The sequence below is a fragment of the Aspergillus fischeri genome, genomic scaffold (genome assembly GCF_000149645.3).
Source record: "Aspergillus fischeri NRRL 181 1099437636264 genomic scaffold, whole genome shotgun sequence".
NCBI classification, from domain to species: Eukaryota; Fungi; Ascomycota; class Eurotiomycetes; order Eurotiales; family Aspergillaceae; genus Aspergillus; species Aspergillus fischeri.
Window position 1 is genome coordinate 4,312,972 of NW_001509762.1, and position 27,748 is coordinate 4,340,719.

At 51.4% G+C, this 27,748-nt stretch overlaps 11 protein-coding genes across 11 annotated transcripts, besides 2 other annotated features; 6 read left to right on the forward strand and 5 right to left on the reverse strand.

Moving 5' to 3' along the window:
- Positions 1-175: 175 nt before the first annotated feature.
- On the forward strand, positions 176-1,360 carry NFIA_086720 (BAR domain-containing protein; the record flags this gene model as incomplete). Its single annotated transcript, XM_001260613.1, has 5 exons — positions 176-210; positions 305-460; positions 525-1,086; positions 1,140-1,271; positions 1,328-1,360. The coding sequence occupies 5 exons, from the start codon at positions 176-178 to the stop codon at positions 1,358-1,360; spliced, it is 918 nt and encodes a 305-aa protein (XP_001260614.1).
- Positions 1,361-2,707: 1,347 nt separating this feature from the next.
- Positions 2,708-4,147, reverse strand: NFIA_086730 (sterol homeostasis protein ARV1; the record flags this gene model as incomplete). Its single annotated transcript, XM_001260614.1, has 2 exons — positions 2,708-3,799; positions 3,959-4,147. 2 exons carry the CDS (start codon positions 4,145-4,147, stop codon positions 2,708-2,710), a joined length of 1,281 nt encoding a protein of 426 aa, XP_001260615.1.
- Positions 4,148-4,392: 245 nt separating this feature from the next.
- Positions 4,393-6,674, reverse strand: arg2 (acetyl-CoA:L-glutamate N-acetyltransferase; the record flags this gene model as incomplete). Its single annotated transcript, XM_001260615.1, has 3 exons — positions 4,393-6,327; positions 6,398-6,562; positions 6,624-6,674. 3 exons carry the CDS (start codon positions 6,672-6,674, stop codon positions 4,393-4,395), a joined length of 2,151 nt encoding a protein of 716 aa, XP_001260616.1.
- Positions 6,675-7,893: 1,219 nt separating this feature from the next.
- Positions 7,894-8,796, forward strand: NFIA_086750 (polyamine acetyltransferase; the record flags this gene model as incomplete). The annotated part of the gene is made up of 2 exons (XM_001260616.1): positions 7,894-8,256; positions 8,320-8,796. 2 exons carry the CDS (start codon positions 7,894-7,896, stop codon positions 8,794-8,796), a joined length of 840 nt encoding a protein of 279 aa, XP_001260617.1.
- A 598-nt stretch (positions 8,797-9,394) lies between these two features.
- NFIA_086760 (putative GTPase NOG1) lies at positions 9,395-11,687 on the forward strand (the record flags this gene model as incomplete). The annotated part of the gene is made up of 5 exons (XM_001260617.1): positions 9,395-9,415; positions 9,501-9,609; positions 9,726-9,827; positions 9,879-11,572; positions 11,646-11,687. 5 exons carry the CDS (start codon positions 9,395-9,397, stop codon positions 11,685-11,687), a joined length of 1,968 nt encoding a protein of 655 aa, XP_001260618.1.
- Positions 11,688-12,183: 496 nt separating this feature from the next.
- Positions 12,184-12,211: a microsatellite.
- Positions 12,184-12,212: a microsatellite.
- Positions 12,213-12,364: 152 nt separating this feature from the next.
- On the reverse strand, positions 12,365-14,159 carry NFIA_086770 (sugar porter family MFS transporter; the record flags this gene model as incomplete). The annotated part of the gene is made up of 3 exons (XM_001260618.1): positions 12,365-13,723; positions 13,777-13,889; positions 13,949-14,159. 3 exons carry the CDS (start codon positions 14,157-14,159, stop codon positions 12,365-12,367), a joined length of 1,683 nt encoding a protein of 560 aa, XP_001260619.1.
- A 2,839-nt stretch (positions 14,160-16,998) lies between these two features.
- Positions 16,999-18,098, reverse strand: NFIA_086780 (ketoreductase; the record flags this gene model as incomplete). The annotated part of the gene is made up of 2 exons (XM_001260619.1): positions 16,999-17,859; positions 17,922-18,098. The coding sequence occupies 2 exons, from the start codon at positions 18,096-18,098 to the stop codon at positions 16,999-17,001; spliced, it is 1,038 nt and encodes a 345-aa protein (XP_001260620.1).
- Positions 18,099-18,765: 667 nt separating this feature from the next.
- On the forward strand, positions 18,766-19,268 carry NFIA_086790 (Erg28 family protein; the record flags this gene model as incomplete). Its single annotated transcript, XM_001260620.1, has 2 exons — positions 18,766-18,828; positions 18,906-19,268. 2 exons carry the CDS (start codon positions 18,766-18,768, stop codon positions 19,266-19,268), a joined length of 426 nt encoding a protein of 141 aa, XP_001260621.1.
- Positions 19,269-19,470: 202 nt separating this feature from the next.
- Positions 19,471-20,800, reverse strand: NFIA_086800 (UDP-glucose:hexose-1-phosphate uridylyltransferase; the record flags this gene model as incomplete). Its single annotated transcript, XM_001260621.1, has 4 exons — positions 19,471-19,576; positions 19,626-20,391; positions 20,455-20,639; positions 20,700-20,800. The coding sequence occupies 4 exons, from the start codon at positions 20,798-20,800 to the stop codon at positions 19,471-19,473; spliced, it is 1,158 nt and encodes a 385-aa protein (XP_001260622.1).
- An 831-nt stretch (positions 20,801-21,631) lies between these two features.
- NFIA_086810 (F-box protein) lies at positions 21,632-22,738 on the forward strand (the record flags this gene model as incomplete). Its single annotated transcript, XM_001260622.1, has 4 exons — positions 21,632-21,682; positions 21,751-22,117; positions 22,219-22,572; positions 22,632-22,738. 4 exons carry the CDS (start codon positions 21,632-21,634, stop codon positions 22,736-22,738), a joined length of 879 nt encoding a protein of 292 aa, XP_001260623.1.
- Positions 22,739-24,753: 2,015 nt separating this feature from the next.
- NFIA_086820 (MFS transporter) lies at positions 24,754-26,629 on the forward strand (the record flags this gene model as incomplete). The annotated part of the gene is made up of 2 exons (XM_001260623.1): positions 24,754-26,155; positions 26,208-26,629. 2 exons carry the CDS (start codon positions 24,754-24,756, stop codon positions 26,627-26,629), a joined length of 1,824 nt encoding a protein of 607 aa, XP_001260624.1.
- Positions 26,630-27,748: the final 1,119 nt, after the last annotated feature.

Below are 27,748 nucleotides of genomic sequence, written 5' to 3' on the forward strand. Positions count from 1 at the left end.
GTGCGATGGAATCGAGGCGGTGTCGAGTAGCACGGGCGATGTCAGACATCCCGCCCGGTCATCCCCAAACAAACCAATTTGCTACAAATAAATTGATTCTATTCCTCAATCTGCCAGTACTCGAGGCTGTGCTTACGTCGGTTATATTCATCGGTTCACGAATTAATCTGTCACCATGGACAAGTTCCAAGCTTTCGGGAAGAACCTCAGGTGAGATGAGATGATTCGAAAGCTCCTGTCATTGGGCTATTCTGCATATCTGCCTACAACATGCGATGCTAACATGACGGTGTCATTTCCACAGTGCGAGCTTCACCCCCTTTGCTGCGCGCACGCAGCAGTTGATCAAGGAGCAGTTGGGTCAGGCTGAAGACAAGACCCAGCTCCCTGATGAATACATCGAGCTTGAGAAGCGCGTGGATGCGCTGAAGCTGGTACACCAGAAGCTGCTCCAGGTGACGTAGGTGTCAAGACGGAACCCCCGTTGACTCTACACATGATGAATAACCCTTCCTGCTGTACAGCTCCCAGTACTCCAATGAGGCCTACGACTACCCTCCCAACATCCGCGAGTCCTTCAATGACTTAGGCCGCACCATCAGCGAAAAGGTCCAGCTCCTGTCGCAGGCCTCTTCTCCTGCCGAGGCCCAGGCGGCCCTGGTCGCGCCTCCATCGGCCAAACCGCAGCCCAAGACGTTTAACCATGCCATCGCGCGCGCCTCTCTGGCTGGATCCCAGACCCTGGCACAGGTCCATCCCGGCGAGGACCCGCTGGCGACCGCGCTCGAGAAGTACGCGCTCGCTTCCGAGAAGGTGGGCGAGGCTCGTCTGGCGCAGGACGCTCAGATCCAGTCGCGCTTCCTGGCTGGCTGGAACACCACCCTGAACACCAACCTGATGTTTGCGGCCAAGGCGCGCAAGAACGTGGAGAATGCCCGGCTCATGCTCGACTCGATCAAGGCCAGGAGGAAGGCGGCTGCCGGCGGTGATCTGGACAACCTGAGTGAGGAGGCGCGTGCGGAGATTGAGCAGGCGGAGGATGAATTTGTCGGCCAGACTGAGGAGGCCGTGAGCGTGATGAAGAATGTATGTTTCGTTCCTCATCTGTATGAGAGTACAACCACACTGACATGGTCTAGGTTCTTGACACCCCTGAGCCTCTGCGGAACTTGGCAGACTTGATTGCCGCGCAACTCGAATTCCACAAGAGAGCCTACGAGATTCTCAGCGAGTTGGCCCCTGTAGTGGATGGATTGCAGGTTGAGCAAGAGGTATGTCATTTAGCCTTGCAATTTGGTTATGTCCAACCCATTCTAATTGACATCAGGCTAGCTACCGTAAGAGCCGTGAGGGTGCTTAGACTGCGTCTGGTTGTGCTGTTCTCTCCTTATAGTTTTGTCTCCTTCTCGTCGACCACATTGTGATAAACGCTACTGTTTCTGCGACAGACTTATATCCATATATCCTTTCCGCAAATGTAGACTGCTGATTCATTGGTATGCATCTATCTTACTTACAATCGTAACTGTAGAACTATCTCTTTCGTAGACATGAGCCTCACTGCACCGCCACAGATACGTCTACAGTGCCAAGACGGTTCCGCATTGCTGCCTCAGCCCTCAGGCCGCGAAGACACCAACCAAGCACGGAGTATGGAGAACCTCAGAGCTCCGCCGACCTTGCAGACAAGAGAAGTAATCTAAAGTCTTGCCTCTATCAACCCGTTGCGTCCACAGCTGTGCCTGAACCAATCGCGCACGAACCTGCTGTAAACCAAGCTTGTTACCAACTACCGAACCTCAAGACCCATACGAACGTCACAGAGGATACCGCTACCGCTACCTCTACTCCGTACCTCTAGCTCATCTCCAGAGCTCTGCTGCCTCATCTCCGACAGACACAGCTCCCCAACTCCATCCCATACGAACTCGATCGGATATACAAAGTATCAGGCTGGCCCTGTACACCCGCAGTCTATCAACACATCACCCGATCCCTCGACCAGAACACCGTTGAACCACCACCACTACCACCAGAACCATGGCGAACGGGTCCGTCACCCACTCTCTCTCCCCCCCTCCTCGCCTCCTCAAACCAAACAAAACCCTAACAAGCATGCACACACAGATGGAGTCTCATCATCGGCCTCGTGATCGTCGTCCTCGCAGCCCTAGCAGCGTGGATCTTTAGTCCCAAGGGGGAGAACCAGACGTGAGTTTCCTTCTTTCCCTTCCTTGCGTTCCGTTTCCATTAGGGTGCGAAAGCTGATGCTGACGATATGATAGATTATGGCGGAGTACATTGATTCTATCGCTTGCGTCGTGTTATTTGATGTGGGGTATGTATTCCTTTCCTTTTCCGGCTGGGGGTTTGCTTTAGGGTAGAGGGCAAAGTGCTGATGATGTGCTGTACAGCTATTACGTTCCTTGCGCAGTGGCATCCGCTTATTGTGCCGAAGAGGTCGGATATTCGGCCTGATCGCGTACCGCATTAGTTCTACCAGTTGGTTGATTGCTGGTGGGGTTTGAGTGATTGGCGGTGGAGGGTTACTGGGAGAGGGTGGCTGTATAGTGGCCTATGTTTTTATATGCGGGCACAAATTACTCGGACTGGTTACAAGGCTGGTTGCTTTAGCGCTTTTTCTAGAGATTAATTCAGATTGAGGTATCATGAATTTGAGATATGGTGACTGAAATGGTAGACTGGATTAGCCGATGCCCACCGCACCCAGAATCACCCTCTGCACCATCCACCGCGCGAGCAGGCCGGTCACAGCCAAGGCCACCGCGCGCAGATATCCGCATCCAAGCAGAATATATAGCGCTTCGATATTACTCAAGAGGCCGAGGTGCGCATCCGCTGCGCCAAGCGAGAAGAGCGAGCCGACCAGCTCGGCACAACTTGTCAGGTAGCTTGTTGGCACCGACGCCGGAATCAACCACGCAAGGCTGAAGACCAGCTTGTCGAGCAGGGACGACGACATCGAGGACACCAATCCCGTTGCGCCGGGAGCGGCTGCGCTCGCGGTCGGGGTGTACCTGCTCAACATCCGCTGCGTCAGGGTCGAATGTGTCATCCCGCCGGCGCTTGTATTTTCCTGTTCGACGGGTGTAGACGAGCTGCCGCTGCCGTCGGGACCCCAGATGACGAGAAGGATAGGAAAGAGTTTCGCGCAACTGCTGACGAGCAGGGCGGTGCTGATGGCCGTGGGGCTCGCCGGGGACGGCGGTGGCAAAGGTCGGACGCTCTGCGCCGGCGCGGTGGACGCACGGCGCAGAGGCGGCGGGGGGAAGGGGAACGATCCCTGCGGTGTAGACGCGGGGTTGTGGTGGTGTTGGTCGGTACCGAGATTGGTGGTGGACGCCGAGGTGCCCAGGGCAGCAGCACTGGCCGAGAGTGAGACATCCTGGGAGGAACCGTGAGGTGTAAGTCTCGTCGGGCTCATTGCCATTCCGGCGGTGGGCGACTGTTGCCCTGACGGTGTAACCGACTGGGACTGGGACGAGAACGACGGGAAGACGGGGGTGGAGGGATTCGAAAGGACAGGTCCCTCGGCCCCGCTTGTGTGGGTGCTGCTGCTGCCATATGGTGTCGGTGAGAGAAAAGATGCAAGCAGCCTAACTGTGAGATGATGCGCAAGAGTTGCGACGGCGTTCAAGCTTAGAAAGAAGAGGTATTGCACGATGATCGGTGTGCGGGCAAGCCAGGACGCCGCGAGCGTGGGGGACTTCTCGATCCGCGCCCATGTGAGGTATACATCGAACAGAAGGAGAAGAATTCCCAGACGGATAATTGAGCGCTATAAACGAGACGAATCAGCGGTTAGCCAAGAAGTAGGAAGGTCGGTCCGTACATCGAATTGATTATTGTTACCCCCTAGTCTGTTGAAGAGTAGGTGTCGGTAGACCTGGCCACTCAGTCATCGGTTACACCAGCAAAAGTAGAATCAACCAAATACCTGAGGTTTGATCAGGACTAGATCTATAAAGAGCACCACAAAATCATGTTCCACATATTTGTCCGCAAAGCGCTTGCAGCGCGGACATTGCGTCAGACGCACGCCCTTGCCCAAAGAGCGGTCGTCGGCGCGGCTGTAAGTGCTATACAGGTGCGAGACGGGGTAAGAGCATTCGATGCAGATGGGCATCGTGTCATTGATTCATGATTATAGATTGATCCATGGTTTGTCGAGAGAAGAAGAGATCATGGAGCAGGTTGCGCTGCTGCTGCGGTGGACGGAGACAAGCCATGGCAATCCCGAAGGCGGTGAGTTTCTGTTCATAGCATTGCCGGTCTATCAACAATTCAATTCCTCACACCTCTATGTACGCTATGAAGGATATATTTATAATAGAAATGAATATATGCAAGAGAATGGAAAGCAGAGCCCAATCAATCAACCACGCCGGTGTCGTCGGCCCAGCTTGGCTGAGTGCTGCGGCATACAGCTTCGTAATCCCGAAACTTCTGCGAATCTTCCACCAGGCTAGGGGTGGTCCAGAACATGGTCCAATTGGTGTCGGATAGCTTCCAAGTGCCCAGAGACCGTTCAAAATACCATTTGTTCACCGGATTGTTCTTGCGGCTGCGCCAGCATACTCCGTTTGGAAAGCAGGACCGCACCATGGCGTTGAAGACAATGTCTGCCACCCCGCCTGCCCCTTGACTGCGCTTGAGCACCGCGAACTTGTCCAAGTAGGGAACCATTCGAGCATTACTGGCCTCACTGCCATCATCCTCCACGCCAGGAGGAAGTTCCCAGGTTAAAATGGCGCCGCCCTCGTACTCACCGGCGATGATCAACCCAGCAAGGCGGTCGTTGACACGGTTCAAGTAGTCTTGTACGTCGAGTTTCCGGTCAAAGGAATCCTCAATGAGATGAACCAAGCGAGGCAAGTCGATACTAGGATCGTCCAACTTCAGCCGCGGCCGACTCTGAGGTGTCCACGGCTCCGTCCACGGATTGGGCAGCATAGTCAGCGGCATACCGCGTTTGACAAACGTAGTATGCGAGGTGACGGGATAGACGGTGCCTTGCCCATTGTTCGTCGGTCCACGCCGACTCATGGGTAGGGACGACGATAGCAAGGGCTTATCCGTCAGTAGATTGTGGATTAGGGGGTTTCTCTGCCGTCGAGTGCCCACTGCGGAAAACTCAGAAGTGGGCGATGGCTGGGCCGAGCTCGCGACCTCGAATGGCGATGTGATGATTCCTGATGAGGCCGCGGGTAGCATAGTGAGCGCTTTCTGGGCAACACGCAGATTCTCCAGATGACCTTCAATTGCACTCCTTTGGGGGGCCGCAGTCTTCAGTTCCTGTGTCGGACCCGAGGGCACCGGCACGACCTCTGCGTTGACGAATTTTGAAACTGGGTTGTTGTCTGCGATGGAACTGGGGCCCGCCTTTAACAGGCTTGTCTCTGTGGCAGGCACCATCTCTCGTGCTTGTAGCAATTCGTTTTCGATATCATCGTATTCTTGCTCCATGTTTATGAAAACATGGGATGTCTGTCGCCGATTAAATGCCGGAATTCCACCTAGTGAATCTAATAGAATCACTCTGTCCAAGGACACCTCTTTCTGAAGGCGGCCGATTCTTTCCGCAGTGACCATAGGATCCTCATCAGGGTCCGGGGTGCTTGCTAGACCAGCGAGCTCTTTCGTCAACGCGAGCACAGCATCGTTCGCTGGCACTATGATAGCCCGAGGAACATCTTCGGTGTATGCAATGGGAGTCAGAATGACGGTGTGGCCATGGCGCAGCGGATTCAGCAGCGCCTTTCGAGAGGAAACTTGCGGGAGACCAGGCCTGGAAGCGTCAATGGAGAAGACCGAGTCGAGTCGAAGAGATTTAGAGTCCGGCTGCTTTTGAATAGCGACTGCCAAGCGATCGGCTTGCTCAATAGCAACTTGCCGCAGAGTACTTGCAACTCCCTCCGTCCCCGGATCAACCACAACACAGCAGGTCAAGCCCAGCCGATTCAATTGAGACAGAGTCTTTGCGACGCCGTCGATAATGTTGTCATCAAGCGATTGCGGGGTGGACAATCTGACCAAGGCCAAATGCAGTCGTTCGACTGGCTCCAGCGAAGGTGGAGCGGTAGGGCTGGGACCCTGTCGGAAGACGGGACTCTCGTAGACGGATCTGGAGGCTCCGTAGAACGACCCCAGATTGACACCAGAGGGTAAGGTAGGAGCTGTAGCTAATTTCTCGGGTTCGGGCTTGTTCTCATCGGGTGACTTTGGGTATTGAGCCTTCAACCGAGCCAGATAGGATTTGGCTTCTCGCTTGGTGGATGCGGAGCTCAACAAGCTCAGAAAGAATTCCTGCAATTGCGAGAAAAGTGAACCCGTTAGCCAATTGAACTTAGAACCACGCACTGCAGTGTGACTGTACCCGGTCGAGCAGCTTCTCCTTTGCCCGTCGGCCTAACCGGTCATAACTCCGACTAGTAGAAGAAAAGTCGGCGCTCTGCTGGACATGCCGATCAGCAGTAGTGGAAAAGGATCGAGGTAAGAAAGATGATGTATGCTGGCAGGTGCAAAGCGAAGAACGATGCTTCTGGACATTATAAATGCGGTCAGAGACGCTTGAATTATCGAGTTGTTGTATGATTTGGTACCTTGAGGAGAGATGAGTTGACCGTCCGCGGCCAACCGGTGTGAGGGCTCATGTTTCGTTCCTGTCAAAGACCCACGAGAACGAGACCAGAAAGGGATGCATGGAAGAAAAAAGGATAAAGAGGGTCAAGAGGAATGAAATTATGAGTTATATGTAGCGGTCAACCCAGAAGCCAGAAAAAGGGCGACAGGCTTAGAAGCTACCTAACAAGTCGAGGGAGCCCAAAGAAAATATTGAGTGTATGAGTCGATGCGGGATTTAGTTTTCTTTACTCCGGAGTATGACGCACTCCGCTGTCGGTCGGCTGTTACATTCATTATTCTCTTTCTGTGCGCAGAAACTGCCTGATAATCGGATTTTCCATCATGATAGGCTGCAGTCAACATATGAGAAATCGCCTCATTCTAATTACTCATTATGAGATGTCCAGTCGGAATGGTGGATAATCGCTCAGAGTATCGAGTGTTACTGCTCGTATGGCCGACACTATAACCGAGTTACAGTATGTATACTCCGATAGGAGGTACTAGATAACTAGTACGGATACCCCTCTAGTATGTAAGTAGAGTAAATCCGCTCCGATAGTTCCTTCGGCTTTTTTACTGGTCGAGGCGGGTATCACTGCTTGGTAGCTTCATGATGGAGGAAAAAAGTGACAGTAAGAGGTACTTGGGACATTATTGGTAGTCACGTTACTTGGATGTCTGAAGAAATGCTGGAAATTCTGTCCTGAAGAATGCTCGATAGACGTGCCACGAATCAAGTTACCTAGTACTACTAGAGAGTTACTACTACTAGTTACAGAGTTTTCCCCTGGTGGCAACCGCATAGTCTGCAGATTGTGAGATAGCACAATCAATCAGATATCCTCTCGAGTTGCATGATGCAGGTCCCTTATCACTATCCTGGTCAATATGCAACTGAAGAATTATAGATCGAGTAATCACATAGATAGAATGCCATCAATCTTCAAAATCAAACCTTTGTAAAGAGTCTAATTTAATCCATTCCACTAATGCTATATCATATTACCCGCATTAAGCTGCTCCACAGTCCACTTACTCACTTTTTCTAGGCTTTCCCGCCGAACCGGAAACCCCTCTAATTTTCAGCCCTCCCCCATCATTCTCCGCCATCGCTATTACTACCTAGGTATCTGTGCGCCAGTCACAGATTTGAGTCTTGGTCTTTTTACCATCTTTTCTTTTCGTGAGTCTAGTTGGGAGTTATCGGTATTCCCAACGGATCAGTTCTCTTGAACTCCCTTGGCCATGGCGGAACCCACCCATCAGACCGAAACCATGACCGGTTTCAAGCCCTTGTCCAACGCCGAAGACTATTCCCTGCCTGCTACAGCCAGCGATTTGTCTCCACGGGCAGAGGCTGCCATGGCGAATGGTCTTCCCTTGGAGACTGCCGACGAAGACCACGAGGAGGTGGACGAAGACTATGTCGCAGTCGACCCTGACGAGATCAGTGATTTCTCATATTGGCTCCGGCGCCCGCCTGTGCATCATCGCACCAAGTTGGATGAATTGCATCCTTTTGTCCAAATCCTGACGGTTTCCAATGTCGATGATTGTGTCGAGGTCGAAAATGCTTTTCCAGAGAACGAGCGCTGCTCCCGAGAAAAGGTGTGTTTTCTAGTCAATTAGTTCATCGAAATGTCCTCCTGACCCTTTTCTGTCCTCTGCCAGTTCATCTACCGCCTCACAAAATGCCCTGAATTATGTCTAGGCCTGTTCACCATTCCCATTGTACCAAAGGGCCAACCCAAGCCGCGTCCGACGTTGATCGGTCATATCATTGCTACGCGGACCTCAACACAACTTGTCACAGACAATGCCATGAAGCTCCCGTCCAACTGGAGGAGTGCACGCGTCGTTACGGAGAATGGAGAGACCATCGGACACGACGAGTATGGCAGCACCATCGCCATCCATTCCCTCGCTGTACTTCCGGAACACCAGGGCAAGCAAGTCGGAAGCACTTTGATGAAGTCATATATCCAGCGGATCAGGGAAGCCGCGATCGCAGAGCGCATCTCCATCATTGCGCATGACCATCTGGTGCCCTTTTACGAGTCTTTTGGGTTCGAGAACCGTGGTCCCAGCAAGTGTCAGTTTGGCGGTGGCGGATGGACTGACCTGGTGAGTTTCTTCTTGACTGATTAGAAGGTGTTATGGCCTCCTCAGACTGTGAATGCTAACTGGATCAGGTGCTGGAATTTGCCCAGGAATAATCATGAGTTCATGACCAATGGTTCATCTTACTTCGAGTTCTGTATTGCGTGTCCTTGTTCGGCAAGTTTGATGTCATCTTTCATCTTTTTTTGTTATTCACTCTGTCTTTTATCTCCCCACGAGCTTGCATGTTAATGGGTCACACGCTGGTTTTTGGTCTTAGATGGTGGGCTTTACGAGGAAAAAGCAACGGAGTTCTGTCATGGATCTGGGACGGAGGGACTGGGTTTTCAGCCATCTTATGTGTAACCATACTCCCGTGATGATAGTCAATGTACATGATTATGATTAGAATGCAATAATTATCTATTATCCTTTTCCTTCATCAATCATCTATCTATTCGCTGTAACCAGTCTCGCTACTTTTCCCTCCCCACATCTGCGCTGTTCACCGCCCGCCAAAATCTGCCCGCCCGACCGCCCGCAAATAATTTTTTTCCCTCCGTCTATCAACAACGCTCCATCAGCTCGTCCACCGGAAAACATCGCAAGAGTTTTTCAAGTTTTATTTCTCTTGCCGGTGCCCATCATGAAGACGACCTGGAAGGATGTAAGTTGTCTTGTTGATGGATTTTATTTTCACATACCGTGTCAGAACATCCCAAAAACTGATGGATTTTTCACCGCTTGCTTAGATCCCACCTGTGCCAACGAACCAGGAGTTCTTGGATATCGTTCTCAGTCGCACACAGAGACAGCTCCCTACACAGATCCGTGCGGGTTTCAAGATCAGTCGTATTAGAGGTATGGCCGATTTCACAGCTTTTTGCGTGGATTTGTGAACGGATACCATATCCGTCCGATTTCATGTCCTCTAAGAAGAGTAGTGGCACTAACGAAAATTCTCTGCGCAACAACAGGTTTCTACACTCGAAAGGTCAAATACACCCAGGAAACATTCTGCGAAAAGTTCCAGGCAATTCTCGATGGATTCCCCAGATTGCAGGATATCCATCCTTTCCGTATGTTTTTTGACTCGCGATTTCATTTGCTTCGTAACTAACATCCCTCAGACAAGGATTTGATGAACACCCTTTATGACGCCGACCACTTCAGAATCGCTCTCGGCCAGGTGTCGACCGCCAAGCATCTCATCGAAACCGTGTCTCGCGACTATGTCCGTCTCATCAAATATGCTCAGTCTCTGTTTCAGTGCAAGCAGCTCAAGCGTGCCGCCTTGGGTCGTATGGCCACCATTTGCAGACGTCTGAAGGATCCCCTTGTCTATCTGGAGCAGGTTCGGCAGCATTTGGGCCGTCTCCCCTCCATCGACCCCAACACCCGTACTCTTCTGATCTGTGGATACCCCAATGTCGGAAAGTCCAGCTTCTTGCGCAGCATCACCCGTGCCGATGTCGATGTCCAGCCTTATGCTTTCACCACGAAGAGTTTGTTCGTCGGCCATTTCGACTACAAGTACCTGCGATTCCAGGCTATTGACACCCCTGGTATCCTGGACCACCCTCTGGAGGAAATGAACACGATTGAAATGCAGTCCATTACCGCTATTGCCCATCTTCGCTCTGCCATCATGTACTTCATGGATCTTTCCGAGCAATGTGGCTACTCGGTCGCCGATCAGATCAAGCTCTTCCACAGCATCAGACCACTGTTTGCCAACAAGATCGTCTTCCTGGTGGTCAACAAGATTGACGTCCGTCGTCCCGAGGATCTCGAACCGGAATACCAGGAGGAGATCCAGAAGATCCTCAAGTCGGGTGATGTGGAGATGCTGCAGCTGTCGTGCGCAACCACTGAGGGTGTCACGGCTGTGAAGAACGCTGCTTGTGACAAGCTCCTGGCCGAGCGGGTGGCTCAGAAGCTCAAGTCCGGTACCAACAGCTCCGGAACCCCAGGAGGTCGTCTGGGTGACGTGCTGGCGCGTATCCACGTGGCACAGCCTGTTGGAGGCGTGCGTGAGGCATTCATTCCCGAGGCGGTCAAGAACTTGAAGAAGTACGACAAGGACGACCCGAACCGGAAGAAGCTCGAGCGGGACATCGAGGAGGAGAACGGCGGTGCCGGTGTGTACAACGTCGACCTCAAGAAGAACTACACGCTGGCCGACGACGAGTGGAAGCACGACAAGATCCCCGAGGTCTGGAACGGCAAGAACGTCTACGACTTTGTGGACCCGGACATCGAGCAGAAGCTGGCCGCGCTGGAGGAAGAGGAGGAGAAGCTGGAGGCGGAGGGCTTCTACGACTCGGACGAGAGCGTCGAGGATGTCGAGGACGCAGACAACCGCATGAAGGCGGACCTGATCCGCGAGAAGCGCGCGCTGATGCGCAACGACGCCAAGCTGCGCAAGTCGCTCAAGAACCGGGCGGCCATCCCGCGCAGCGCCAAGGCCAAGAAGTTGTCGCAGATGGAGCAGGCTCTGGACGCGGCCGGCTACGACGCCGATGCGGCTGCCGCCCGCGCCCGCTCCCAGAGCCAGGCACGCGGCCGCACCACCACCCGCAGCGACATCGATACCGGCGACGCCATGGAGATCGACGGCTCGGATCCTCGCCAGGCGATTGCCCGCGCCAAGAGCCGCGCCCGCAGCCAGGCGGCCACCAACCGTCTGGTGGACGGTGTGACGGACACGACGTCCCGCAGCAAGGCCGAGCGCCTTCTCAAGCTGGGCCAGAAGAAGATGAACCGCATGGCCAGAGCCGGAGAAGCAGACCGACACACGACCGCCTCCTTGCCCAAGCATCTGGTACGTTCCCCCCCTCCCCTTTTTTTTCTTCTCTCTGTGATTCCCCTCATCCACTAACTTTATCACGCAACAGTACACCGGAAAGCGTACGATCGGCAAGACCCAGCGCCGGTAAAGGCATCCGCGTTGCATTCGTGGTCAGGATCGAAGTCGACGATGAGACGAAGTCCATTCCTAATCTTAGTCATATATTGTTTCGAAACGGAAACGGGTGTCAAAAATCGGCGTTGGGGTCCTTTTATCTGTGCTCTCATTCTTCCATTCTATTCCATTTCTTTCCGCCTGATTTGAATGACACCGCTTGAATACCTGGTCTATATCCCTAGAGTCAAGAATCAATTTATGGTATGGCATTAAGTATAATTGAAAATTCAAGGGTAGATCGTTGTATGTGTTTCTGCCAGCAATCAGATGTAGTGAATCGCATAGTCGAGTTGTAAACAGTTCCGCAGACTTGGATGCTTAGGGCCAGAGGAATTGCTACGTCAAGATGTAAAGTGCAAAAGTCTACCAATTGGTAACTACAGCCTATTGGCCAAATAGAGGGCAGACAGTTACAGTGCCTAAAGTGGGTTTGTACAGAAGTCGGGATGATATGAGATTTGATTTGTATTGATTGATTGATTGATGATTGATTGATGGTCTAAATGCTCCCAGTAACCGTTTAAACGCCGTATCTTTTGCAATGAGTATGCACATCAAGCGAACTAGAGTGATCCATTCATATGCAACATGGAAAAAAAACTGCAGAACCGTCCCCAGAAATACTGTACATGAGTCGAGACGGGATGTTTACTCCCGGATCTCGGTGGGCTCGTTGTGCTCGACCTGACCCTGACCCTCCTGCTTCTGATTCTCCTCGGGAGCGGGGTGCAGATCACGAATGATACCCTCGGGGGGCACCCAGCTGCTGCTCTGCCAGGGCTTGACGTGCAGGACGTACATGGTGTCGACCTCCTCGAGGGTGCGGCCCTGGGTCTCGTTGACAAAGAAGAAGACGACCAGGACGGCAGCGAAGCAGCAGGCGGCGAAGACATAACCATAAGCGAAGTCGATGGAGCTGGAGATGAAGGGGGTGAAGAAGGAGATGAGGAAGTTCCAGGTCCAGTTGGAGGCGGTTGCGATACCTATGCAGATGGCACGGTAGCGGGCGGGGTACAGCTCACCACAGATGGCCCAGACGATAGGACCCCAGGTGGTGGCGAAGCCGACGATGAAGAAGCAGGTGAAGACGATCATGGCAGCACCGGCCTGGGGGGTGTTGGAGGGATCCGCCAGATCGAGAGCAAAGTGGCCGACGGAGGCCCAGATCATGAAACAGATGAACATCCAGCCAGCACCGACCATCAGACTGTTCCGGCGGCCAAAGTGCTCGACAACGTACAGACCAGGCAAGGTCATACCGAAGTTGACAGCGCCCAGGATGATCTGGGTGACGTAGCTGTTGTTCAGACCGGTGGAGGTGAAGATACTGTTACCATAGTAGAAGATGAAGTTGGCACCGGTGAGCTGCTGCAGGGACTGCAGGGCAATGCCCAGAACGGTACGGTAGAACATGCGGGGACCGGTGAAGATCTCGTGCCAGGCAGCGACGCCGGCAGCTTTCTCCTCGTCCAGCTTGTCCTTCATCTCCTTCATCTCCTGCACAACCACACGGTGGTTGGGGCTAACGCCATAGAGCTTGCTCATGGTCTTGCGTGCCTCATCAATGCGGCCATGGCGGTAGGCAAAGCGGGGCGACTCGGGCAGGAAGAGGGTTCCCACACCAAGGATCAGGGGCCAGGCAAAGCCAATGCCCATGGTGATACGCCAGGAGGCGGTCGACTCAATGGTCTCGGTTCCGTAGTTGATCAAGTACGAGATGAAGATACCGAAGGCCACGAACAGCTGGAAGGCACTGACCATGGCACCACGGACCTGACGGGGAGCGGATTCACTCTGATACATGGGAACGATGCTGGACAGCGCACCAACACCCAGACCGGCCACCCAACGACCGAGGGCAACCTGGTACCACTTGCTATCGGTGGCCATCTGAATGATGATACCGACAATGTGGATCAGAGACCAGAAGGAAATTGAGAACTTGCGTCCCATGCGGTCAGCAATGGGAGCAGCGACCAGAGCGCCAATCATGGTACCAATCGACAGCTGTTCGAGTGGTTAGCGAAGAATGATGCGACGTTTATATGATGATCACGTACAAGACCGACGATGAGACCGTTGCGAACGTTGCTGAACTTGTATGATCCGTCGGGCTGGACCTCGGCGAATCTTCTCTTGAAGTCATCCATGGTGGTGAAACCAGAGATCTGACCTATAGTGAAATCGTGAGCGATTGTAACCGATGAGACAGGTCCTAGAGAGATAACTTACCAGTTGCGTAACCGAAAACGAAACCACCCATGGAGACGACAATACCCAGGATGAAGGACCGCCATGTAAGATACTTGACGGGACTGTCATCGATGAGGTCACTGTCCTTCTCCAGCGTCGAGTCGGCACGGGCAGGAGTAGTAGCCTGCGAGTCCTCATGCTGTTCCACGGCAGGCTTGCCGAACTTTGATAGGAGATTGGAGACACCCATGATGGCGGTTCATCCAGAGGGGGGAAAAGGCTCACGGGGATAGAGGAAAGAAAGAGAGGAAGAGAGCGAAAGGAAAAGAGGGGAGTGAGGGGAAATTATATACGGAGTCAGAGCGTTGAAAAGTCTTCATCCGTCGGCAGTAGTATTGACTTCCACCCGGGGTACGCCCATGGGCCAGAGGAATGGCAGGGGCACAATGGATGGGGACCCCATCTGGAAGAGTCGGAAAGTGACTGAAACATTGGGGATGATTGGACGGTACGCAGCGACATCAGACAAGTGAAGCTAGGGGGAGCGTCGACCAGAACGAGGGGTGGTGTTCTTGGAAAATTCTAGTGGGGAGTGGAGAAGGGGAGAGGCGAGGAGGAAGAGGAGGACAGGTGATTTCCACGAAGCAGAGACTATTCATCGGGTTGTACGTACCTGGATGGTCGGAAGTACGGAGTAATTTGAAGATCTGAATGACGGATGTGATTGGAATGCGACGATGATGAAGATGGAGTCTGAGAATTCGACGTCTCCGTGATGCCACGGGCATTTCCCGATTGGGACTCCACGTGAGCGATGGACAGTTCTCAGTACAGCACGACATGTAGTTACACCGTCAGTTACAATCTTACAGTTGGATGAATCTTGAATACAATTGCGACATACTGCCTGTATACAAACTACTGTGTTAGTGATTCCAACTCATTTGAGGTTTCATTCTTCAATCCCTTCAGGTCCCTTGATTCAGGTCCAGGCCAGCTGAAGAGCAACCTCAAGCAGGGGATCCACCATCGGCCCCTCCCTTGTGTTTAATTTCTTCATTTTTGTGTTGTAACATTGACTAAAAGGAAGTTGTATTATTACAAGCAGGTACCTCTCTCGGCTGCCTCAGCCAAGCGAAACGTTTCCAAGGTCGAGGCAGATCATGATTCAAGGCTTGAGAGCAGCGCCTAGTTTGTGGTTAGCTGACCACTAGATCATTCGGTGGGGCCGTCGGGAAGAATTTTGCTCATTGAGCCCGAGAAGACGATGCCGAGAGCAGGACAGGAAAGGCTGCAGGAAAGAGTGACGAAGAGAAGGAGAGGTAGAGGTATATCTTTTTAAGTCTGTCGATATGTATTCTAGTCACTACTTATGATTATAGCTCCAAGATAATTCTCGATATCAATGTCCTGAGAATAGATAAGCAGAGAGTGTGCTGATTCTACACTTCTACGGTGACGGACTCCGACCGATCAGGATCGGCACGCTCATTCGGACTCGGGATTGAAAGATTTCGGTGTGCCGATGGAGTACAGCAAGCCCAGCCCGAGCCATGAAAATTTTGCACGTCCTGTTCTAGTTCACCGATGGTGGATCTGCATCATACTAGTTCATAGTGGGCCTTCTTGTACATACTAGTCGGCATAGTGCGTCATTATCTCAATCTCATTGTATCTCTCTAAACTTATGATGATTCTATTATGTGTCGTCTGTTTTGTAGCATTAACTATCTCCTATTCACAAGAATCACTGTAACTGTACTTAAGTGCGCATCTCTTTCTGTCTCAAATCTGAAAACATCATCTTTAAGAAGCAACAGACCATAATTTTTAGCATCGTCTACTGATTCCGTAATGGGACCACCACCGACCCACAAGAAAAATCAGTCAACGGGTCGCATCCGTTGATCAACAGACTGATGATCAATAACTGAGACGACATAGCAAAAAAATGTGAGTTATATTTAGCGTCCGAAGTCTTCCGTAACACCCATCCAATCAATCTCAATGCCAGAACCAGGCGATCAGCATCATCATCAGCCATTGAACTTGGCTTTTCTCTTTCCTACCCTGGTCTAAGTAGTCTAGATACCCGACCAGGGACCCATCTGGCGTACCATGCAACGTGCAGGCTTCGGATATTCACCGGACTTTCTGGGATTGGGATTTCCAGGACGTAATCTTGATCGCTCGGTGATTACCGTACAGATTAGTTGACCGTTTTAGACTTCGGTGAGACTCGGCATGCCGCTTCACTCAACTCGGTAAGTGACGGGCCGACTTGTGCAGTAGTGTGGCCGTCGAGGCTGTCTTGCAAAATGGTTTGCGCATGGTGGCAATATTTGCTGTCGTAACTGTCGCGTCTCATACAGGGACGCAGTTCTCTACATAGGGTACAGTATCTGAAAAGGCGCAAAATAATCATGCGACCTTTACAATCTAAAATAGTTACTGCATTGCTTTGATCACACGTAGACAGAAGGATACCGAGTCCGATGATAAGCCGTCCGGACTATGGAGTCAGGATGCAGGAATGGCGTGGTGTAATATTGTCTGTAGTTTCCTAATGCCTTTGGCAAGGGTTGGTTCAGTCCATGAGAATGATTTTAAGTGAAAATGTGTAATGGCCGCACAGTGTAGCATCTATATGTCCTCGCACTACCTGCTACATTGCTGGGATCTAGACCTCTAGATGTTTATGGCAGCACGCAAGATATCTGGCCGAGGGTTGACCGAAGGACAGTGTTGACTCTTATCCTCATGGCCTTGTCCTTAAGACACTCCATAAACGATGACGTTAGCGTCCCATCAAGCAGGAGCATGGAGTGATATGGTAAAGGCTTGTGCCATCGACCTCATAACACTCGAAGACGCCCTGCAAACCAAGTCTGGATCGGCTGTTCCAACAGGGATGTCTATAGTGGAGCGTACTCTAACAAATCTTTTCGTTATTCATCCTTGTTGATAGTTTTATCAGTCTTCGGTCACTATGTCCTCCAACATTGGACCTTAATTCACATGCAGTCACCAACATTAGCTGTCTTAGTCAGGGCACATACAGCCTGAAAGCCAACCAATGCCCGCCCTAGCTAAGTACTCTTCTTCCCCTTCTCTCGCTCCGCCTTACGCAAAGCACGCTTCCGAATGGCCTCGTGCATGGACTTGTTCTGGCCGACAACCAACTTGCCCATCGGCTGCATCACACAGGTCAAGAACCAGGCCATCAGACCATGACTCCAGTATGGCGAAGAGCTGTACGCATAGCCCGGAGACCCTCCATTGCGACCAATCTTGGACAGCACGGCCTTGACAAAAGCCCGCGGGTCCGGGATCGTGGCGCTGGTCCGGCGCACTTTCGACATAGCCGAGGTGATAAGGTACGCCTGCACTAGCTCGACCGTGATGCCGTACGGCTCGAGCTCGGAGCCAAGGGACGTCGACCACTGCTGCAGGAAAGCCTTGCTGCCAGAGTACGTAGCCAGTAGAGGGGTGGGGAGCAGACCACCGAAGGAGCCCATCGTCAGCACGAGACCGCGCTTGCGCTGCATCATGCCGGGGATGATCAACTGCGTAGTGCGCAGGGTGCCCAGGCAGTTGATGGTCACAATATCCGTCATCTCGTCCTCGGGGGTCAGTGCGAACGGGGTAGGGATGTCATGGCTCTTGCCGACGTTGTTGATCAGGACGGCGACGTCCAGTCCATTTACTATGGCTTTGAGTTCCTCGTAGTCTGCGTCGTCGTTGGCGGCAAAGTCCATTGCCAGCGTCTTGGTCTGCACGGAGTGTTTGGTGGTGATCTCCTCGGCAAGCGTGGTGAGCTTGGAGGCAGTCCGGGACACGAGCACAATGTTGAAGCCGGCGCGAGCGAGCTGCAGAGAAAATTCCTTGCCTAATCCATCCGAGGCACCTGTAACCACTGCCCAGCTACCCTTGGGGCCGAACGAGCGGAGCTGACTACTGTCAGTACGAAAGTTGACTTTACTCGGTAACAGCATAATAATATCAAACGTACCGGTTTCCCTGGAAGCACAAACAGACTCAAGAGCACTCTGACAAATGTCAAAACTCGCGAAGCAATAAACAAGCTCCCCGTGGTAAGCAGGACCGCAGCGCCCACAGTCTGTAGGCCGGGTTCAAGGTTGAGCCCCCAATTGGACAAACAAGCTGTATACTTCGACAGGAACTCCATGGCGACGACCTCTCCCGTACTGACACTGCAGTTGTTAGGATAAAGAAGCTTGTCGGCGGGAGTACAATGCTATTATCAATTGAAGGAGCGCGCCGCACGCGGAGAAGTCAAAATTGTTGGGGAGAAACATCGCGCCAAGACCAAACATCCTCGGCCATATTACGGCGGACAGCTTATACAAAAGGTGCTTATCACTCGTTTCATGGCACATATACTAGGATATGAAAATATCTTATAGCCTGATTTAACCCATCCTATCGTATATATAGCAAGGACACGGAATACTCATATAAGAGAGCGTTATGCATACGGGGTAGAAACTAGAAGGACATTTTGTCAGGGAGATCCACTAGTGACAGGACATTCAAAACATATATACGGAGTAAGGACACTGCAATGCGACATATACTCTACAATGACTTAATATCTATCAAGGATTCAATATCCCTAAGGAAGTCTATGATGATTCGGTGGTATTCAAAGTTATCTAAAGTTCCCTACCTTAGGTACTCCTGGCTGCGGAGTGGGTTATATTGTACCAATAGTCCGCCGCACCTCGGCCCCTTAGTCTGGTGTTCACCCTCATCGTCCACAAGGTAGATGCATATGACAACCAAACTCGCTGTAACCTCATCCATTTAATAGCAGTTGCATTTCCATCTACATAATGACCAGTCTCCTCTCCTACCTACCCCCTTTCGAGGGTCTTCTGCCCAAATGGCTCGTCTTGGTACGTGTGTTTACTGCTCGACTCTGCTGTAAACAAAAATCCCAACAGAATCACAACTGACCATCCTTGCTGAACAGGTCTCCGTGGTCTCTGCGATCAACAGCCTCCAATCCTACCGTTCAGACAACTACGCCGCACAGCTCTACAATGCCAGAACCGCTGATGGCCGCTCGTTCGCAACCCCTCTGTCCTCCCGCACTTTTGGCACCTGGACCTTCCTTTCGGCCGTCGTCCGGATGTACGCGGCCTATAATATCACCACTCCCGCTGTATACGACCTTGCAATCTGGAGCTTTGGCCTTGCCCTTGTCCACTTTGTCGGCGAGTGGTTGGCTTTCGGTAGTGCGCAGCTTAAGGGGCGGTTTGTGAGCCCGTTGATTGTTGCGTCGTTGACGTTGACCTGGATGTTGACGCAGAGGGAAGCTTATCTCTCTGCGTAGAGTTTTAATAATGCTACTCGGTCTTGAACTTCTGTATGGACATGGATACCTCATCTACAACTTTGGGGTTTGGGGTACTGTTTCATCGGCTCGGTACTAAGCTGACGGAGGTCAAGACCGTATCCGTCATTCCAAGACAGGATATGGGTATTCCTAGCACTAACCTAATTATTTATACAAAAGTTGGTTCCTCAGACTCGCCTCACGCGTCCATCTTCTTCCTGTACAGCTCTCCTCGGCAAGCACGTAATCTCGCAGCCGCTTGTTCAGGGGTAATATCACGCTGGGGCTCGGCCATCATCTCATAGCTGGGTTGGTTAGCAGATATGTCAAAGGTGCGAATTGTAGAGGACTTACCCGACCAAGAATTTCCGCACGGTTGCGCTGCGCAGCAGCGGAGGGTAGAAATGCAGGTGCAGGTACGAGGCTTCGATCTCCTCGTCGGTGCCCTCGAGCGGCGCCTGGTGAATGCCCATGCTGTAAGGAAAGTGCGTCTCGAAGAGGTTGTCGTACCGTCTGGTGATCTCGGCGATGGCCTCGGCCAGCTGGGCCTTCTCGTTCTCATTGAGGTCAACAAGCGCGCGCTTGTGCTCCTTGCTGACGATCATGGTTTCGAACGGCCAGGTTGCCCACCACGGGCAGACGACCAAGAACGCTTGGTTCTCAAACACCACGCGCTCCTGCTTCCGGCATTCCAGGGCGGCATAGTTTTCCAGCATATGCTTGCCTTGGTGCTCCCGTCGGTATTTCTTCATCTGCTCCAGTTCTATCGCTGGCTCCTCAGGCAGCGAGCTGGTGGTCCAGACCTGACCGTGGGGGTGGGGGTTCGAGCAGCCCATAGCAGCGCCCTTGTTCTCGAAGATCTGCATGTACCGGTATTGCTCCTTGGGCTTGGACAAGTTGGCGGTGGGGGAGTTGGGAGGCAGTGTGGTCGCAGGAGCCACGGCGGCCAGAGGAGACTTGGGCGACAGATGGGCTGAGTAGATCTCGGTCCATGCGTCAATGACAGGGACGATCTCGGCTGGCGACAGGTCCGCCAAGGTCAGGTTATGGGCCGCGGAGAAGGTCAACACATAGCATTTGCCCGTCACAGGTTCCGCCTTGAGAAAGAATGACTCGACACCTAGGAGGATTGCGCATCAGTGACAGCTCTGTCGTTTCCTCGTCTCTGCATTTGGGAACGCACTATCTCCGCCCTCAGGGTTATAAGAAGCCTGCTCCTCCTTGACGGCACTGTAATCATTGACAAAGACAAACGTCTTCTCATACTTGGGATTGGTGTCTCCCTGCGCGCGCTTGTTACCTGGGCAGAGATAGCAAGCAGGGTCATAAGCGGGCAGGGTGGTCTTGGAGGGGCTCTCCTGCTGTCCTCTGTTTGCGCGATCACTTGGTCAATGATGTTTCATCGCCAAGAGTATCTTTTCAACTTACTGCCAAGGGCGCTTAGTCCTGTGAGGAGAGACTAGGATGTAAGATCCCCGGAGGGGGTTGAACCTCCGGTGTGAGATGTCGTCGAGAACGGTTTCAACCATCGTAGCTGATCGAGGGGATTTTCAACAAAAGACTGAACAGACCAAGCGACCTTGAGAAATGAAAAGAAGAAAGGAAAGAAAAAGGAAAACTGTTCAGTAGAGAAAGGGTTCAATGTCATCTGCCCAACCAGGAGGCCGGTCAATGCGGCGGGGCTCCGGAAAAGTTGTCGCGCGGGGTCGTCTCCGCCCGGTCCATTTTGTTTCCATTCACTGAGGCGCGCAGCACGCGACGCTCGGCTGAATATGGTCGGATAGATCAGCCAATCCGTCTGTATATGCTTCTCTCTTTGAGCACGCTTACTGCTTGATGTTACGGTCTTCATCTGAACGTGTTCTAGAGAGCTGTTATTGATACCAAGGTCGAATCCATACTACGATATCCCACGGAGTCAAATAACCCGATACCAGCGCAATCAATCAAGACATACGAGGAGAGCTCAAAATTGGCCTCGGTAAAATTCATTTTAGCCATGTTTTTCCATACTCCTAGCTCAATCGCAAACCGGGCCATTTTCCTGTTGAAGAACGGGCAGCCGAATTTTCCCACGCCGAGCCGAAACACATCATCGCAACGGACTCGGGCTGACGTCAGTAGACTAGTACCTCTCTAGGGGCTTCGGATAAATGAGGGGCAGCTCTGTTGAGCTTATCAACAACGCTTATCAGCCACAATCTGGTCTGCTTCTGATATTCGAACTGTGCCTGTCCTTGAGATTGTGGGAGATCAGTCTCATGTTCAAGGTGCCTCCTAGGATGTGCCGTCACTCTGGTCGATGAACTCCGACCAAACGCCGGGCTCCCCACGTCATCGAGGCTGGACTGGACAGCAGGATGGCTTCCAGCAAGACTTCGCAACTTCATCTCTACTCTCTGCCAAATGAGGTATTCCATGAGGGATCATAACCTTAAGTCCTTGCCGTAGACTAATATAACCTCATTTCGGATTTTAGGTCTTTGTGCACATCCTATCTCCATTTTCCACCCGTGACCTGCTCCCTTTAGCGACCATCTCCCATCGCTTTCATGACCTGGTCCTACGCATCATTCATTATCGTCTTCTGCTAGCCGCGGCCCTGAAAGAGTACAAGCTTATCCTCGAATGCTTTCACCCAAGCTCTAAGCTTACCGAACCGCACGTGTTCTGCAAGTATCTTGGCACAGATGGCTTAAGCGACCGATATGAGGGGAAGGGCTCGTTGTACGAGGACGTAGACACGGCCAAGCGACTAGGAAGACTGACCTCTCTCTATTCACGATTTCGTCCAGAGGTGACCATTGAGCAGATAGGTGGTGAAGCGAGGATAACCCCATCTTCGGGTATGAGGCCTGCGTGACAGATCCGGAAGGAAGAAAGCCATGTGTTTGGACCAGGCTGACAACAACTTTGATAGACCTCCTTGAGGGTGAACTCGGCAAAGAGGATCCGGCTGTAACAAGGCCTGTCAATCTTGAAGATTTCGAGAATTTCTCCCAGTTATGCGTCGTCGTGAGTGTGGTGAAGGTAGTGCCCGGAACTGATCTCCTTTTAAGCACCATCGAGGTCGTAGATGGCGTGGTCAGGCTCTTCCGAGACTGGTTAAGGGACCAAGGACAGAGGAGTCGTAGCGATGTCCCCAGCAACTCAACCGACGGTCCAATTCTATGGGTCGACACAGGCCAGAATGTAGGTCTCAAACTTCGGGTACGACAGAAGGAGGCCTCCCAACAGCAATTCCCTATTCTTATGCATCGTGATGAGATGCCACCTGCTAGTTATGAGGTTGATATTGAAGGTCTGGGTGATACCGCTACTCCGCGAACCAGAGCCGATGCTGACAGCTATCCACTGCAGAATTGCATATCCGTACCACACGCCTGCTACTGGCTGTTGAACAGTCACAGCAGGACCAACGAGATTACACCAGGGCTGTAATTTTTACTCAGCCTCGGGTGGAATAGAGATTGAGGACAAACACATGCTTATTCTTATCATGCATCTTCGTGAATACATTGTCTGAAGGGCGACGAGCAGCTTCTCAAAGTATCAACAGAACGTTAAAGGATATACAGGTTGCACTCTCATTGAAGGAGAATGGTGTGGCTTGCATATTTTCATTAGCTACTTCTTATATGCACTGATATAGAATTATTAAGTGGTTATATATCTCCTCTTCGCACAGGCTATTCGCGAGCTAGTTGTATAATTAGAAATGCTGTCGGATATCTCTGTGGGTAGCTGCTTGGAGACGATTTCCTGCAATATACTTATATATCTCCCTTATGAGAGCACCAGTAGTTCCAGTCATTGATGCCTTGAATTCGTATGCACTTTCTCTTAAGTGCAAGTTATGTTCCATATACGTAGTTGATGGCAGTTTTGCGAAGAATCTTACGATCAATACTTGTTTAGGATTACTTCCTCGTCGAATCTGTAGCAAAGTGATAGTATATGGTTGAGCATTCTTAAGGGCATGTAGTCATGTGCAGCTACTCTTCTCACAGTGAACAAACTTCACCTACCATGCAACAACTGCTTCCCTTCAGGTACTACATTTGCTTGAGACTCTCCATACACCGACGGCAAAAGTTCATGATCATTATTATGGAAACCCATAAAGGCCCAACTAGAGTCCTGCCGCTCAGAAGAGGCATGTTCTTTCTCATCTGGCTGCCTGTTGTTTCCGTACTGACACTCACTTCTTAATTTCAGACTGATCGAAACGCTTAGTGCTTGTCGTTGCTTCGACCTCGAACTCCTCTACCTACATTTCACACATGAGACAAAACAAACAGCCAGTTGCTGATTTCCACGCAAAACTCTGCGTCGCAGAAGGAATAGCGTTGTCGAACCAGATCTCGTTTCTTTGTCCACAATTATTCCTCCACCATGCACCACCGAAGCAATCAGAAGAAGCAACACTGCACATCGAACCCTGATTCTGCTCCTGGGAAGTCAATGTCGGTTTCGATTGGCTCGGCAGCAAACTTCCGGGTATATCTTGAAGCTCGCCTACTTGGTGGGCCCGCTTATCGGCAAGATTTGCCGGTCTCTGGTTCACGAGTCCAGACTCCAGCATAAGTCGGAGATGCCGAACACAGCAGCATTATTCTCCAGGGGGTGAAACTATCATGATAATGAGAAGAAGAGGCTTGAGAATAATAACGGGCGATGTTGATGTCTTGAGCATCTACCAATTTCTCTGGAAGCCGGCCTATTTCAGAGGTTCAGGTACGCAGCGCTGGGCCCGGTTGCCGAGCCCTGGGTTCCGTTGCTTGTTTCTATGTACAGCAGAAAAGAAAAGAATCGATCAGCTTTAGGTTACCTTACTTACCTTACCAGTCACTACGATGTCCGAATATGTTTATGCAGATCGGAATTCTCGTTGACATCCAACATCTTGCCGGGATCCGAGAAATCAATTCCAACCATATTGGTCGCTGATAATGGTCAGTACGCTTGACATCGAATTCAAACGTGCCAGTGGAGACAGAGGCGTATTTATGTTTTTCATCTCGCGGATTCTGGACCCGCAATCTACAAGAGTCTCAAATAACATTCAAGCCTTCAGTATTATTGCGTAAGGTTTATTGACTAACTGAGGCTTAGGCGAAGAACTTGATCCCTGCAATCTCTGATTCGTGAATATGTTGGATTATAATCAATTCCGTCTGTCTTGCCGAGGCTTCTTTCGGCACTCGATACCATTACCATATATCGTCTCATTATGCTTTCAAAACATACTTGGCGATCTTCATTCATGTTGCGAACAGAGAAGAAAGAGATGAAGATGCATCCAAGAAAGGAGTCATCCTAATATTTGGAGAACAAAGCTCAGGCCAAATGATCTCTGGAATCTCCGATCGAATCAGACATCGATAGGTGAGTCTATGGACTTTTAAAGGTTGAATATTAGCCTACTACCTTTTTGTTATGCGGGCTCTAACAGAAGATTGGTACAGTCGTCGCGCCAACTATGGCTGGCTTTGAAGTCGAGGCGCCCCGAGCCTCCAAGATCCCGTATTGGCGCTTGGTCTTTGATCAAAAGGTGGTCACCGACGAAGTGATCAATCACCCTTACGCTGGAAGAGGCACCGATGATGATCCCTTTGTTGTTGTTTGGATTTCTGGCGACTCGCGCAATCCGATGAATTTCAGCTCTTTTCTGAAATGGTCGCTCACGATCCTGGTCTCCTTGACTACCCTGGCGATTGCGTTGATATCTTCTGCCTACTCGGGAGGCATGGCCGAGGTCATGAAAGAGTTGGGCTCTTCAAGAGAAGTCACCACTCTAGGAATATCCCTTTTCGTCCTTGGATTTGCGTTCGGACCGCTGATTTGGGCACCGATGAGCGAAGTATTTGGTCGCCGCAACGTTTTCACCATCACTTTTTGCTTACTTACTGCCTTCAATGCTGGATGTGCCGGTTCTGGGAATATTCAAACGTTGATCATACTGAGATTCCTGGCTGGTTTCTTCGGATCGTCTCCATTTGGCAATGCAGGTGGAAGTATTGCCGATATGTTTCCGGCCGCCAAACGGGGCATTGCTATCAGCCTCTTCTCTGCCGCACCCCTTTGCGGACCGGCTATCGGCCCAATCATTGGAGGTTTCCTTGGCTCTGGTGCTGGTTGGCGCTGGGTGGAAGGGTTCTTGGCCATCTTTTCGGGTGTCATTTGGATATGCCTTTGTGTCTTTCTGCCAGAAACGTACGCCCCAGTTCTCTTGCGCAGGCGCGCTGAAAAGCTCTCGGAACTTAGTGGCAAAGTCTACCGTAGTAAGCTGGACATCGAACGAGGTAAACTGTCGCTGCAGCAGACTTTGACTACAGCACTGTCACGGCCATGGCGTCTTCTGTTCCGTGAGCCGATAGTGTTTCTATTTTGCATATATATGGCTATCATCTACGGTATCTTATACCTTTGCTTTGCCGCCTTTCCAATCGTCTTCCAGGAAGCCCGCGGTTGGAATGAAGGTATTGGAGGATTGGCTTTCCTAGGAATTCTGGTCGGTATGATCATCGCTGTCATCTACACGTTTCCAGAGAACATGCACTACGCCAAATTGTGCAGACAAACAACGGGTCACCTTCCTCCCGAAGTCCGCCTGCCACCAAGTATCATCGGTGCTATTGCCTTGCCTATCGGTCTTTTCTGGTTCGCCTGGACCAACTCGCCCTCAATTCACTGGATGGTCTCGATTGCCGCCGGAGCACCCTTTGGGTTCGGGCTAGTTCTCGTGTTTCTCAGCGTATTCAACTACCTGATAGATGCATATACTATCTACTCTGCATCCGTCCTGGCAGCAAACTCCGCCCTCCGGTCTCTCTTTGGCGCAGCCTTTCCCCTCTTCACCAGCTACCTCTACTCAGGGCTGGGTAAGTCACGTGATATCACCCCTTTGTTGACCACCCGCTAATTGCTTCGTAGGGATCCATTGGGCGTCATCGATTCCTGCGTTCCTGGCACTAGCCTGCGTCCCGATACCCATTGTGTTTTATCTATACGGCGCGCGCATCCGGAAGCGTTGCCGCTACGCCGCCGAGGCCGACGCATTCATGCAACGTCTTGCACAGAGCAGTCAGCAGGAAGCTCGACGCGAAGAGCCTGTCATCGAGAAGGCCAATGCTGCGGTGGAGGCTGCTGCGGTTGACGTGGAAAGAGATAGTGAGACTGACAGCCTGTCCACTGTTCCATCTGCGATTGATATGAGTAGGAGGGCGTCTTGCGCGTCGAAGATGTCTGGGCGCTCGCTGGGTCGCACGGCGACTCAGTATGAGGAGAATCCGTATGATATCGATCGAATAAACACTCGCAATTCTGCTATAAGTGGACATTGTCAGAGGGATTAGTTGAGAAGGGTGATGTGCATTAGCTTGTCATACCTAAAAATGCCTCATGTGTCGCCTTCATGACTTGACTCATTCTCCGTCAATCTAACTGGAGTTCCTGTCACCGCGCAGATTTTAGCTATGTGGTAGCATCTATTCTTGGCTGTTGTTGAGCAGAGCGAGAGCAGAACGTGTCGGCAGAACGCTTGTGTAAATGACGCGTTAACATGCACGACCTCTCCGAGTTATTCATACCTAGTAACCTGACCCAATTGTATATAGATGAGATCGGACAGAACCTAATCAACATTCAATCACAAGTTTGCCCGACATTGCTCGCACGAAGCAAGATGCACAATGGCGAGACATACAGGAATGTAGTCCTAACCATACATACCACGTTCAAAAGACTCCGTTGGTTTGAGATTGACGTAGCGTGTCTTATACTCCAGACTTCCAAGCCGCGACCATCCAACCCTTAGTTTTGCCGGGAGTCAACGTTGCTCAAGGATTACTTATCGGCTCATATGCCTGCGCAGACACATATCTTTTCCGTTAGCATCGCAGAACGGCGCGCCTTCCATCTATAATCCATACGCAGACTTACCGCAGACATCTGTGACATGAGCTATGAGCAAGCTCTAGTCGAACGTCAGCTTCGAGGCCTGAGATGACTCTTACGAGTATGTGGATGCCTCTCTTTCTCAGCCGCTTGATGAATCGGTCGTCATCCCGTCAGCCATCCGGGATTCGGGTAGGTCTCTATGTCGTGCAATTGCAGGGCATCTAGAAACGACGCAGTAGTTAGCGGAAGGTGTATCTGAGTCTCTACTTCTTCCGTGTACTCAATGTGTCTCCCGCGGCAATTGACTTGGCTTCCTATGTTGCGATGGAAGGTAGTGATCGTGTCTGTAAATACCTGCATTTAGGGGACTGTGGTAACGAGAGGCTGGTAGCCGGGCCCGGAAACGATCAGCAGAGACTATTTATTGTTGGTAAAGGGATGATGACCATGTTCTGGCTTTCTTGTCGTCGCAATCACCCCAAAGGCATAAGGAAATCAGTGTATGGAGATAGAATAAAGAGGATTGCGCCTGTGGCTTCATGAACATGACCGTGCGGCCAAATGATTCTCTTCAA